Source organism: Arachis hypogaea, chromosome 1, assembly GCF_003086295.3.
Source record: "Arachis hypogaea cultivar Tifrunner chromosome 1, arahy.Tifrunner.gnm2.J5K5, whole genome shotgun sequence".
NCBI lineage: Eukaryota > Viridiplantae > Streptophyta > Magnoliopsida > Fabales > Fabaceae > Arachis > Arachis hypogaea.
This window is the reverse complement of record NC_092036.1, coordinates 11,508,526-11,522,954: the sequence shown is the minus strand read 5'-3', so window position 1 is coordinate 11,522,954 and position 14,429 is coordinate 11,508,526. Positions and strand designations below refer to the sequence as shown.

The 14,429-nt window shown below is 29.8% G+C and overlaps 1 protein-coding gene across 2 annotated transcripts; it reads right to left on the bottom strand.

The window, feature by feature from the left end:
- Nucleotides 1-2,987: 2,987 nt before the first annotated feature.
- On the bottom strand, nt 2,988-7,712 carry LOC112796744 (phospholipase D alpha 1). Of its 2 annotated transcripts, XM_025839346.3 has the most exons (5): nt 7,686-7,712; nt 7,468-7,551; nt 6,431-6,841; nt 4,025-5,456; nt 2,988-3,724 (listed from the first exon to the last, which is right to left on the bottom strand). In XM_025839346.3, exons 2-5 carry the CDS (start codon nt 7,540-7,542, stop codon nt 3,243-3,245), a joined length of 2,400 nt encoding a protein of 799 aa, XP_025695131.1. In that variant the 5' UTR covers nt 7,543-7,551; nt 7,686-7,712; the 3' UTR covers nt 2,988-3,242. The 2 variants fall into 2 exon arrangements, with proteins under 2 accessions (XP_025695131.1, XP_025695122.1); XM_025839337.3 differs by lacking the exon at nt 7,686-7,712 and having other exon boundaries at nt 3,058-3,724; nt 7,468-7,679.
- Nucleotides 7,713-14,429: the final 6,717 nt, after the last annotated feature.

Below are 14,429 nucleotides of genomic sequence, written 5' to 3'. Positions count from 1 at the left end.
CCAACGGTTTTTCGGTTTTCATCAAAACCGGCCGATTCAACCCGGTTCTCAACGGATCTCTTCCTTATCCAGTTATATCATTCAACCGGGCCGGTTAGGGGTCCGGTTCACCAGTTTTTCGGTCGAACTGGCCGGTCCGATCCGATTTTTACAACTATGATTTCCCTTCTCTTTTTTCTTTCTTAGTTTAATCTGAAGCTGTTTCTTTTTGGGAAAGGGGGGTGTGGCGGTGGTGGCTAGGGTTAATAGGTTTAATTTAGGGATTTTGTTTTTGTTTTGGGTAGTTTAGGTATATTTAATAAAATCAGGAGTATAGAGTATTAATTAAAAATCTAAAAATCTTGAAAATTATTTTAAAATATCATTTGTTGTATTAAAATATTAATTGGTTTGAAATCAAATTCTTTAATTGAATTTATAAGATAATAAAATTAATTTTCTTTATTCCTAAAACTTGAAGTATTATCATAGAATTATCAATTATTTGAATTAAGTCACATAAATATTATTGTCATTCCGTAACTATTAATTTTGTAATCTAAATATAAAAAATAATTCAATAATTATAAAATTAGATAAAATTCTAATTAATTATCAAAACCTAATTTTATTTTTGATTTAATTAGCTTTAATAAAATAATTTTTGAAAATAATATTTCTAATGAATAAATGAATTGAAATTAATTTACAACAAATTTTATTTGAAAAATTCTGCGTCTTACAATCTGAGTCCTTTTCATTTGGCAACTTAGCATCCACCACCACAATTATTTGGTGATGACTGTAACAAACACTATCACTGGGCACAAAATGCAGCGGACATTTGTGTCCTTGAAATAGCCTGGGTTCTGACGTAGTTTCCAATTCCTGGAACTGGAATTATTCCATCCTGCCATAGAAGCATCACAACCCTGACTCCATCGTCCTTTGCCTTTTCCTTGAGCAACTAACCGAGTGTTATGTCTCCACCATGCTTTGGCCTCTTAGGATCTCTTATAAGAGAAATTTGAGTGTAAAGAAACCAGCCAGTGATGTATATAAAGTGTTTGCTTCGTTGATTGCATCAAAGGTATCCTCTCAGCATCTTTGAGGCTTGTAAGTCTTACTTCCATCAAGCACTACTCTTGGAGAAAAATCATCTAGGACATGAGCATCTTGGTAAAGAATAACCTGAACATATTTTATATACAAAAATATTATTTGTACATTAAAATCAACTATTAAAATAAGTTATTTGCATATAAATACATATGTAATTTAATTTATTTTTAATATATATTTATATTTTAACATATATTTTAGAATGATAATTAATTTTAATAACTGATTTTGATATACAGCTAACATAATCGTTTTGGATAATACTAATTAGTTGAACTCAAAATAGGGGTGTGCATGTACTTAAATCTGAATATGTCCTAATATTTTATAGTGAAATGGATATCCTCGCTCCAATTTTAATAACATCACTCTTTCTTTTACAAATTTATGCAATATATAATGTAAAAAATTGTATATAAAGTAACATTATAAAAAATAAGAATGTAATTATCAATTTTTTTATTTTGAGTACACGAATTCGACCCTAAGTTAATCCGAATATAAATCAAATTAAATCAAATCGACTCGACGACGTATGATTAGTATATATAATTCTTATAAATTTTGTACAACAAAAAATAAAATATGATATTTAAATGTTAAATTTAATAAATATTATGTATATTTATATTAAAATAAGTTATTTTAAAAACAAAATGATGTTATATAATATTAAAATATAAATATAATATTAATTACTAATTTTATTATAAAATATATTATAACATAATTTTAGACCGAATTTGATCCATTTAAAACATAATTTTTTTAATTTTATCAAAAAAATACCAAATGAAAATAAAAAATCTAACAAAATCTATTCTCAACAAAAAGACCCCTAACAAAGTGTAATATAGCTATAATGTCTAGAGTTAACTAATACTAACTTTTATTTTGTTTCAATTTTATCCCAAAAATTTTCGATTTGTATTAAATATACCCTTGACAGTTAATTTGTCAAAAAATTTAAGACCAATTTAAAAATAATTTCATAAGAACAACTGTCAACACAAGCAAACCAAGTATAATTTTCATGCATTATTGTTATATTGGTCTTAATTTTTTTGAAAATTTAGCCGTTGAAAGTATATTTGATGCAAATAAAAAATTTTTGGGACAAAATTAAAACAAAATACAACTTAAAGATATTTTTAAAATTTTTACCAAATTTTAAAAATAAAAAATATACTTTATCCTGACAATATATATCCGTTGAAAATATTTTATATTGAAATGGCGAACTTGTAATTTTAGAAACAGAAGTAAATGTTTAAATGTTGATTATTATGATGCTTAAAAGGTGATACTTAAGCGGTAGGTTTTGTGGTGAGTTTTGATGTTTGGTGATTACAAACTTACAATAACTAGCTTAGTTGCATTAATTTATGGTATACACGTATAGTAGAAAAAAGTGTTTGAATTTGAATTTGACATTGTTAATGATAGTAACATTATTAAGCAAACATGGTAAATAGGTAACTAACTATATATATATATATATATATATATATAAATTTAGTGGACTTAGATATTGTTTAATACTGTCTAAACAAAAGAAGCTTGTCAACTTTCTATTAAATGGTCAACCCTCACCCACCCGTAGCTACTAATAACGTGGCCATTGGACACCAAAGATGTGGTTTACTAAGTTATCATAAAGAGTTAAATATTAAAATTAAATTTAAAAAACATAAAGATAAATAAATTTTAAAGATTTAAAATTTATTTTTTAGGTTAGACAAAATTTAAATACCATCTCCCATATATCATAGAATAGAATTTGCCAATTTAAATATAAAGGTGGAGTAGTTTGTTGGGAGTTGATACACTCTATATTCTAATATTCTTTCAGTCATTTACTTGGTATAATCAAAGGCATTTCATCAGGATGAATGGACCATGAAGGAAGCAGCCACAATTATATTCAACGAAGTAATACAACTGAGCCGAGAAGACTTTTGAAATGGATAAATTTCATTCACGAAGTACAAGCAATACAACATTTATTTAATATCAAAAGTTAAGATAAAGGTATCCATTATCAGACAAGTACAACAATAAATCAGATGTGAATAAAGGATACTTATTTTGATCAAGGAATTGAACTTTAAGAATTGTGGGACACTTTTTTTGCATGCGTGCTACCTGGTGAAGATCTTGTTAAAGATATCCACTATCGGCTTAGGAATAACTCGATTTATAATAGTAGGGTTTTTGTCACCTAGAATAGGAGCAGTAGTGTCAGGGAAGAACTCAAATCCTGAGAGATTTGTGAGTGTTCCATCAGCAGAAATGTCAACAGGATACTGAAGCAAGTGGCCAGGAAGGTTACTAGATCCAAGTGAATCCTTGTTAGAATACAACTCCCAATACTTCTCCCCAAGTTGCTTCACTTTGTTAATACATTCTTCACTTTCTGGGTTAAGGAAGGTGTCTTCATGCATGCCAAGGTGCTCATACCATAGGGACATGCGTAAGCCATGGATTTGGCCTCTTGCACCACCCTGGCTGGTAGCCAAATGGTGCGGTTGATAAGCTCCCATGGCAATTTCGGTGTCTCTTCCACCATCCATTGATCTCTGGTTGATGTTGGCAGATCCAATGATTATGTACTCATCATCAACTGTTAAACAAGCAAACAAAAACAAACAAGAGAAAAAAGAATCCACATAAATAGCTAGCTAGGTAGGTTTTTACAATAAAAATTACTTACAATATAAAGAGTTTTGTATGGATGACATTTTAAATACTGCAATTCAAAATAATATAAAAACTCAGTTGCAGTTAATTTCATGTAAAGTTATTAGAGCCGTTAGATAACAATTTAGTCAAACTTGTTAAATCATTTAACTACAGTTAGCAATCAACTTTACTTGAAGTTAACTGCACCTAAATTTTCACTTCAAAATAATCATGGACTTACCTATCATCATCTTGGAATGCACATAAATCATGAAGCGTCTGGCTTCTTGAGCTTTCTGGTAATCGGAACCTTGTTCTGGTCTCTGCGGAGGCACATACTCTCCGTCCTTCTTCACCTCTCGATTGCCAAGACAGAAGAATGACAAATATTTCCGAGGATCTTGTTCAATTTTCTCTTCCTTGAGTGCTTGAGCAATGTCCTGGTACATCATCTCTATGGTCCTCCTCTGCAAATATAGTATTTTCTGAACAGTTCCAGTAGTGTTATTTATTGGAACACCCTCCGGCCACATTGGAATAACTACGTACACCATGAACTTCTCCTTAGCCTTAATCTTGCTAACAATTTTGAGTGAAAGCTCCTTTGGAATAAGATGAACAGCATCAAATTCTGTGTTATCCACACTCCACCCGAAAGCACTTCCTATGAAATATTGGTTCTCAATATATATGAAATTCTTTGCTCGCCGAATAGCATTAATGTATGCATCTTGAATGCTCCGATCTATCGTCTTGTTCTCCCCACTAACAAGCCCATGTTCAAAAGCTTCTTTAGCAGTTTCTGGAAAACCAAGAGCAGCTGTATTATCAATGGATCTGAACAACTGAACATTCCATGTGTCATCATCATCAGGGTTTGTTGCTTGAGATGGTGCAATGATGAAATTCTTAAGCTTTTCTTCTGAAAGAAGCATGCCCTGATCTGTGCCCTGTTTTCGAAATCTCTGCACAAAGGTGGAGTAAATATCCCATGCAATAGGCCCTTCAAGCTTACAATGTATATCATGCCATGGCTCCCTAGGACCACCCTTTTCAATTGTAGATCCAGAAATACTTGGTTGATAAAAATCTTTACTGTGTTCAACAGCTAAAGTTTGAAAAAGAGAATGAAATTGAGTATCATATCTTCCATTACAAAGATCAATACCTCCAATGAAACTCACAATTCTTCTTTGATGATCTGAGTCCTTTCCATTTGGCAACTTAGTATCCACCACCACAATCTTTTGGTGATGAGTGTAAAAAACACTGTCACGTGGGCACAAAATGCAGTGGACATTTGTGTCCTTGAAATAGCTTTGGGTTTCTTTATCATGAGTACCCTGAGTTCTGACGTAGTTTCCAATTCCTGGAACTGAAATTATTCCATCCTGCCATAGAAGCAACACAACTTTGACTCCATCTTCCTTTGCCTTTTTCTTGAGCAACTCACCGAGTGTTATGTCTCCACCATGCTTTGGCCTCTTAGGATCTCTTATAAGAGAAATCTGAGTGTAAAGGGACCAGCCAGTGATGTATATAAGGTGTTTCGCTTCGTTGATTGCATCAAAGATATCCTCCCAACATCTTTGAGGCTCGTAAGTCTTACCTCCATCAAGTACTACTCTTGGCGAAAAATCATCTAGGACATGAACATCTTGGTAAAGAGTAACCTGAACATATTTGAAAAATATTATTCTTATATCAAACCAATTACTCAAATATTTGTGTATAAATATATATGTAATTTAATTTATTTTTAATGTGTATTTGTATTTTAATATATGAAGATTTAATTTTAATATACACATAATCGTTTTGGATAATACTAGTTAGTTGAACTCAAAGGAGGGGTGTGCATGTGCTTAGCCGAATATATCCTAATATTTTATAGTGAAATGGATATTCTCACTTCAATTTAATAACATCACTCTTTTTTTACAAATTTATGCAATATATAATGTAAAAAATTGTATATAAAGTAACATTATAAAAAATAAGAATGCAATTATCATTTTTTTATTTTGAATACAAAAATTCGATCTTAAGTTAATCCGAATATAAATCAGATTAAATCAAATCGACTCAACGACGTATAATTAGTATATATAATTCTTATAAATTTTGTACAACAAAAAATAAAATATGATATTTAAATGTTAAATTTAATAAATATTATGTATATTTATATTAAAATAAATTATTTAAAAAACAAAATGATTTTATATAATATTAAAATATAAATATAATATTAATTACTACTTTTATTATAAAATATATTATAACATAATTTTAGACCGAATTTGATCCATTTAAAACATAATTTTTTTTTTGTCAAAAAAAAAAATACCAAATGAAAATAACAAATCTAACAAAATCTATTCCCAACAAAAAGACCGCTAACAAAGTGTAATTTAGCTATAATAATGTCTAGAGTTAACTAATACTAACTTTTAGTTAGCCAATGTTAGGATTATAATTTAAAATTAAAATTTTTTATTTAAAATATAAAATTTAAAATAAATAAAATTTAAAAAAAATTAGCTGATATTGACGAAAAGAATTAATTCTCTAGTATTACTCTAATAAAAATAACAATAATAATAATAATAAAGTAACTAATTTACTTTATGATGATAATATATACCTTGCATCCCTTATGCTGGGAGAAGAAAGTGCGAGGAACTCCAGGAAAGTCAGGAGATTTGATGCCTTGAGACCAGTTTTGGTGTCGTTTAGCATCAAAAAATTGTAGTTTGATATGGATCTTTGGACCCCCAGATATGGGCCTTTTACTCGCATCAACTATTTCAACCCATTTGTCTACTTCAACTCCATTTAACATTTTCTCATCAACTTCCACATATGCTTCTCCAATAACACCTCGTCCACGAACAGAAGAAAGCCATTTGTCACGTTCCAATTTGACTACGATATTTGATGCTATATGGGCACAACCAATGTAAAAACACTCTTCCAATTTAGGGTTGTTAGGCTCTTTTAAACGCCTGGTTTCAATCTTTACTTCATCCAGATAAATGCTTGCATAAAGGGGCACCTGGAATAGGAGGAGGACGAACTTTTTGTAAATGCAAATAAACAAAAATCAACTTAAAATAGCCGAAATTTATTTTTATTTTATATTCATTAATTCTTGCTGAAATAAATAGATAATTTTAGATATAATAAATATATAATTATAGATATTATAATATAAAATTATAAATATTAAATTAAATAAAATAATTTTGTGTTATTATTTTTTTAATGTTACTTTTATTTTTATTATAAAATAATAATAATACTGATGTTTATGTATACATAAATTGTCATTTATAATATAGGTACAAATCTTGTTAAATTCTAATATTTTTTATAAATCAATCTAATAAAATTTTTATAGAATTTAAAATTGATAGCCAAGGGGCCAACAGGGCCTAGGGCCATGGACCCCAAACAAAATAAGTAGTTTATATATGTGCACAGGCAATTTTGATTATAAATAGTTTAATATTCGTGTAATATATTTTTATATAGTAGTGTTGACTGACTCTATAAAAAGAAATTAAATTTGTATATAACTATATAATGTTTACATAGAAATTGAACTTTTCAAATTCAAATTTTTGTAACAATAAATTATGATGACACTGGTGGATAAATAGTGACAGAAACAGGACTAACCGATGAAAAGGTGTCGAACTTTTGAGTCTCATAAATGGTTGCATTGATATCTCCATGTAGCAGAAATGGTGCCATCACTTATACCTGCAAGTAAAAATGCAATTAAAGTTCAAAACAAAGCACGCACGTTAAGGTTATTTAGAATAATTAGATGGCCATGAAAATTAAATCAAACTTGAAAAGAAAATAAGAAAAGATTGTGTGAGAGTAGTTCTGACTTGGGAGATCGAGTTGAGAAGAAGCATGGAGAGAGAGGACATACCATATACCTATTTATAGTTGGCGGATAATGCATTCCTTAGTAACCATTAATTTGCATGCTATTAAATTATATTTCAAATTAGATAGTGTGAAATAGAACCACATGGAGGAATTTATTTAGTTAGCTTCTTTATTAGGGAGGATCTTTTCCTTTCAGCATTTGAGATTCACATTCACTTGCACTTGCATTATTTAATATCACTATTTCTTCTGTTTTACATTCTTTTTTATCTAATGCTTCCATCTCCGATTCAGGGCAGAACCATGTTCACGTGTAAAGGTTTGTTTCAATTATTTCAGGGTCAAACATTTTTTTAATTAAATAATTCCAGATTTTCGTGTATTCTCACCAAGATTATTTTAATTTTATTATTGTTTCAATTTTATTTTTAACATTCTATTTCATTTCAATTTTATTATTTGCTAAAGATAATTTTATATATGTAAGAACATCTTTAGAGATAATTTTGGACTAGATTTTCATAAATTGGAGTTCAATTTACAAATTTGACACTGATTAATGAATTATTACGTACACATAAAATTTTATTTGAATACTTATTTAAATAGACAAGTGAATTAATTATTTTACCAATTTATGTTGATTAGCATTTATTTATAATTGTAAGGTCTCAGTGCGTCACCAACAAAATATTAAAAATAAAAATAAATATATTTTCAAAAACTGAATATATTTTAAATTATTTGGTAAAATTATATAAATAATTTTATGTATGATAAATACAACAAATATATTAGATATCCTATATGAATAAATTATATTAAGTATATACTAAATCAACTACTAACATATAGAATATATATTAAAATATAAAATATATATTAAAAATAAATTAAACTATATATATATATATTTATATATAAATACATAATAATTAATTTTAGTGACCACACAAATAGCATTTTTTATACAAATACAAATTAAATATGTGACAATGTGGCCCTAAGTTGCGTTCAAAGATAATTTCTCATACTACATGATGCTATTTTGTAAAAATATTATTTGTATACTAAAATTAGACACTAATATATTTATGTATAAATACATGTGATTTAATTTATTTTTAATATGTATTTATATTCTAACATGTATTTTATATTAATAGCTAATTTTAATGACAGATTTTAGTGTGTACGTAACATAATTTAATAACTGATTTTACTGACTGATTTTAGTATACACATAGTATAATACAACTCCTTGAGATCTAAGCACTTGGAGAAAAGGGACCAAAAATTAGATAAAAAGAAAGACCAAATTGAAAGTCTTACAAAAATTATTTAATTTCCGAATGAATATATATGCAACAAGTTGCGAAGACAGCAGAGAGGTATGGCTCGCCATGCACCAAGGGACGCGGGTCAAACTTTTTTTTTTTTTAATTACATACATTATTCATCCAAGACTTTTTGAATCAATTATCTAACAATATTTGTTGAAAGTCTTGTTTTTAATTATTATTTTTCTTACGATTAGTCATCTAATGGAAGTTGAAATGGTTATTTGTTCTAAAATTCAACCGTTATATATATATTATTGCATATTAATTTATATATTTTTAACGTTTTATTTTGTTTTAGCTTTATTTTTACTGTTTCAAATGATAAGAAAAATTAGTTAAACCGCCTTTTTTGCACTTTCTAAAATGATAAAAACAATGAAAGTCAATTAGACATGCTTGTTAAAGTGATAGGGAACGAATTTTCCTAATAAAAACGATGTTAAACCACAATTGTTAACAAAGTCTAATTTTTATTAATTGATATAATCAAATCTTAGGTCCTACCTAGCTTGGTAAAGTATAATATGCATGATTCATTAGACAAATTAATATGGAAAGTAATTTTCAGACAAATTGATCAGTGGTGTGTTTTTGATCAAATCTGAAGTAAGAATGCTGTAAGTTCTCTTGGTAAGTTGGAACCTCATGTGCAGTGCAATTTATAACTCGGAGTCGTTAGATAAAAATTTAGTTAAATTAGTCAAATTATTTAATAATTTTCAACTTGTGACTGTCCATTGAGTTTTCACGGTATATGAATATGAATATGATGTAAATTCTTTTAGTATATTAGACCTATAATTTCATTTATTTTTTATATGATATTTATTATTTGAAAATTTAATATTATGTCGTTATGTTCTATACAAATTTTTAATATGGCTCTTATATAAGGACTACAACACCATCTAAATCACATTACAACATTTTTTTTTATTTTAAATCATGATTTTTTATATCGCGTTTAAAATTATTGTTTATTTTTATTTATGGTCGTAATTTTTAACGGTAATCAATAGTACCTAAAGAGGATTGTAACAGAAATAAAATGAGAGAAAATTTACTAAGACTGAATGAAAGTGGTTATTAATTTGAAGTGTTAATACTAAGGTTGTGAGAATTAAACTGGTTATTGAACCGGTTAAGTAATCGGTTCAATAATTCAATAGTTTAACCGTGATTGAATTAGGATTGAACTGTTTTAATTAAATATATAATAAAATTATTAACTCAAAAGATCATATTCAATAATCACAAAAAAAAATTTAGAATAACAAACTTACATAGAAACTCAAACCACCAGCAATAAAGAATTAAGAATTACAAAAAATTTTAACAAAAACTTCTAATAAAGTATTCAACAATAAAAATTCGAATCCAAACGCAGAGAACTCAGCATTCAAAGTCAGAAAATCTAAAACAGAAAAAATAAACAAAAAATTCATACTCAGCATCCAAATTAAATTCATAATCACATCATCAACTATCCCCAACTCAGAACACAAAATTAACAAAACTAACAACTACTGTTAAAATCAACCATCAACCCCAACTCAGGATTTCATCAACAAAATTAACTCAGCAAAAAAATTCAACAGAATCATTCAAATCAAGCATTTTTTCAGAAGACAGCAAAATCATAAATTGAAGTAGCAGCGCTTATCGACAACTAGGGAGGAAGGGAAGTGACGTCGAGGGAGAAAGGAAATTCAGCTCGGACAGAAAGAAAAGGAGATAGAGGGCTTGACGATGACTATGACGACAGAGACTGCGACGCCAATAGCTCCAAGCAGATCTTTGAGAGGCGACGACGGCAAAGAGAAGCAACGTCTGCAACAACGACGAGATACAGTGCGGAGCAAAGAGGCAGCATCGACTTGACTAATGGGAAGCAGAGAAGAGGTGACAACCAGAAACGATGAGGAGCAACGCGAGGAGGGGAGAAGCACCGTCGACCGACGCTAAGGAGTGGATAGCGGTGATCGTGGCTGGGTGGCGGCTGCTCTTCGTTGGAGTTGGAGGAAGATTAGAAGAGGAAATTAGGGTAAAGTGTGGTGAGGTGAGGGACTAAACAAAAGGGGTTGGGGTAGGGTTCAGACGTTTAGTAATGTGTTTCATTTTTCTTTTTTTTCTCTATGCGTCAAAACGACGCCATTTCAATTCAAAAGTAAAAAATTCGACCGGTTTGGCCAGTTTACCAATTAACCATCGATTCAACCAATTTTTTATCCATTTTTTATAGTACAGTTTTAAAGGTCAACCAAACCGATTAAATAATTGGTTTTAGATTAATTCGGTTAAACCAATCGGTCCGATCCGATTTTCAAAACCTTGGTTAATACAAAGCTCATGCACTCTTCTTATAGATGCAGAGCAAGAATCTCATCAAGATTCTGTTATAACTGATGTAATAGATAAAAGACTCTATTCATGCATGGACTACGTAAGTTAACTAAACTTGACAATGTTAACGCCCACGTTCGTGATCCGGTGTAAACCATTTCGGACTATTTTGATCCGTGTAATTAGATATCCTCTAAATATAGTTTTTTATTCAGTTTTTATATGAGAAAATAATAAAAAATAAGTAATTTTTTTATTTTTTAGATAATTGATATATAAAATTGAGTATTTAAATTAATTAAATAATAATAAATTCTTAAAAAAAATCTACTCACCTCAAAGTAGTTTTTTCCCTTCCCTTTTATAGTGTTAGGGACGTTATTTTAGGACTTTGGAGTTATTCCTGCTTAATGTCTTGATCCTTATTAATTTATATTTTATTACTTTTAATTTGTTTTATTGAAGGAGAAAATTCAGGTGAAATCGACTTTATGTGAAGTTGATACCCGAGAGTCATTGGATAAAAATTTAGTCAAATCAGTTAAATCATCTAAGAACTCTTATATATCAACTTCACATGAAGACGACTTCACCTGAATTTTCACTAAATTAAGATATTCGTTGTCGTAATGTCTTTATTGTTGGATCTTCCCTACTAATGACTATTGGGCCTCGTCCATATTAATATGTTATTACCTCCAGGCTGCAGCAATGCAAGTAAAGTCAAAGAAACAAACGTTAGCAGGTTTAGTGTGTATTTGGATTTTGGATTACAGTTTGTAAACAAGAGTTTGTATTAAATTAATTTTGTAAAATTAATTTTGATGAAAAATAAGTTTGGGTTAACGTGATTTATGTTTGGTAATCTTTATATCAAAATTGATTGTAGTAAAATAAATATTGTTTAGATTATACTACTCAAAATTACTTTTAGATGAAAAATTACTAAAAGAGATATCAATTTAAATATTTTTTTTGTATATATGTTGATGAGTTTGGAAAACTCTAATTTAATTTGATGATCAAACATTATTAATATGATTAATTACAAAATTATTAATATGATATCCTGAATTATTATTGCAAGCCTAATATGCTTATAAACATCCAGCCTTGTTCAAAGTCTGTTATATTAAGTGGTTGAACTAATTTGTGACTAATTGGACTAGAACCATGTTGAACTAAGCCCAAAATTAAATTGCTTGCTAGAAGCAAGCTTGCATGGTCCGAAACCATTAAGCAAAGAAAGCAAAATTTCATTGCTTCCAACGGATCTCATTTTTCATCATGTGATGGAATTCAAATTTTATTAAGATGAGTTAATGTAGACCTTGAAACTATGAGAGAGAAATTGATTTGATTGATGGCCTTAACGAGGCATGCTACCTAAAGCAAAAGGAAGTGGAAATTTAATTTACTTTATCAAAATCCATTAGTTAGTGTTCAAATTTCTCTTTCCTCTCTCTCATCTTGCTTCTTGTTTTTGGTCACTTCCATCACAGCAACCATGGAAGCTTTTGTAAGCTATCAAAATGAAGCTAGAAGCAAGCTAAAGACCATCACAATGATGGCAAGAAAAAGAAAACATAAAGTATGTAGTGGCTGAGATCTTCACCAAAATATGGTAAGATTTGGTGAAGTAAGCTCAAGCTCTCCATACCCAAAAATGAAAGAGAATATCTCGGTCAGAGGAAGAAGATTTCAGGGATGGCTCGTCTCTGCTTTTGGTTCACTCATCACAGAATGTAGCTAGGGTGACTACGTGATGGAGGAAGCAAAAGTGGAGCAGGAGGAGCTGTCATGCATCAAGAAGTATCAAGGGCTATGAGTCCTTCTTGGAGTGCAAGCAAGGAAGGATGGCTCGGATTAATGAAGCTTGGTGTAAAGAGAAGAATCAGAGGTAATTGCATGTTGGGTATAGCATTCGGTTTCCTCTTCTCTCTCTGGCCGAACCGATTTGCATGAAGAAGAAGAAGTTTAGCTTGGTTTAGTTAGTTTCAACCGTGGATGCTTCCCCCTATAAATAAGGGAGAACAGGCAAGGCTTGAAGTAAGGAGTGAGAGTGTAAGGTACAGAGTTTTCAGAGCTACCTAAACTAACAGATTGTCTTTTCCTTCAATGTATTCTGTTTTGTATTTTTCTGTTTGATTTTGTCATGCCTTGAGTCTCATGAAAAAAGGCAAATAGTGAGGTTTGTATGAAAAAGCCATAGAGCGGAAAAAGACAGAGAGTGTAAAATTAAAAGAAAAAGCCATAGATATCTTTAGAGTTCATTTGTACATCTGTATTGTATTTTATGATTCTGTGGGAATCCTCTTGCAAGTTGGGTTAGCAATTAATAAAGCATATGAGGATAGCGATATTTATAGTTTCGGTTTTTTCTAAGAGTGAATTTTTTTCCGATTAATTAACAAGCAGTAGTAAACAAAAAATAAGCAATAAATATTTAAAGGTGGAAAATATTTAAGAAAATAATTTCTAATTTTTCCCCCTTGTGATAAATTGTTGGATGCTTTATTAGCTGTGGGTCAATTAATAAATTAAACACGCATTAGTACTTATTACCATTATTTGCATGTGATTAAATTCTTTTTTAACGGGCCTGCTACACATACAAGTTTACAAGCTTATAAGTTGGCTCAGCCCAAATAGAACTCACGCGCATGAAGAGAGATAACATGGCGCGTCAAAATCACGCGCTCAACACTCAAACGGTTACGTATGGCAGACTCTTCCACTTCTTCCACTTCTTCCACTTCTCAAAGCGCTTTGAAAACAAGGAAACCCTCCCATTTTTGAGCGAAAATCAAAGTTCAAAATATACAAATCGTTGTTCAAAACCTCCATCAAAACACCATCAAACTCTCCGTGAAGAATCTGAAGAGAAAACAAAGCAACAATACTCAACGTAAGTTCATTAAGATTCCTGTATATTTTACTTTTCTTCTACGTCATTCTTCTAGGGTTTACTATTATTCTTGCTTCTTTGTTACACTGTTCTAAGTTCTACGTCATTCTTCTAAGTTCTACGTCATTCTTCTAAGTTCTACGTCG

Coding starts and splice junctions, on each gene's coding strand:
- LOC112796744 (XM_025839346.3), bottom strand. CDS start 7,542: ATGGCACCATTTCTGCTACATGGAGATATCAATGCAACCATTTATGAG. Junction 6,842..7,467: donor AGTTCGACACCTTTTCATCG/GTTAGTCCTGTT, acceptor CTCCTATTCCAG/GTGCCCCTTTATGCAAGCAT. Junction 3,725..4,024: donor GCATTCCAAGATGATGATAG/GTAAGTCCATGA, acceptor CTTGTTTAACAG/TTGATGATGAGTACATAATC.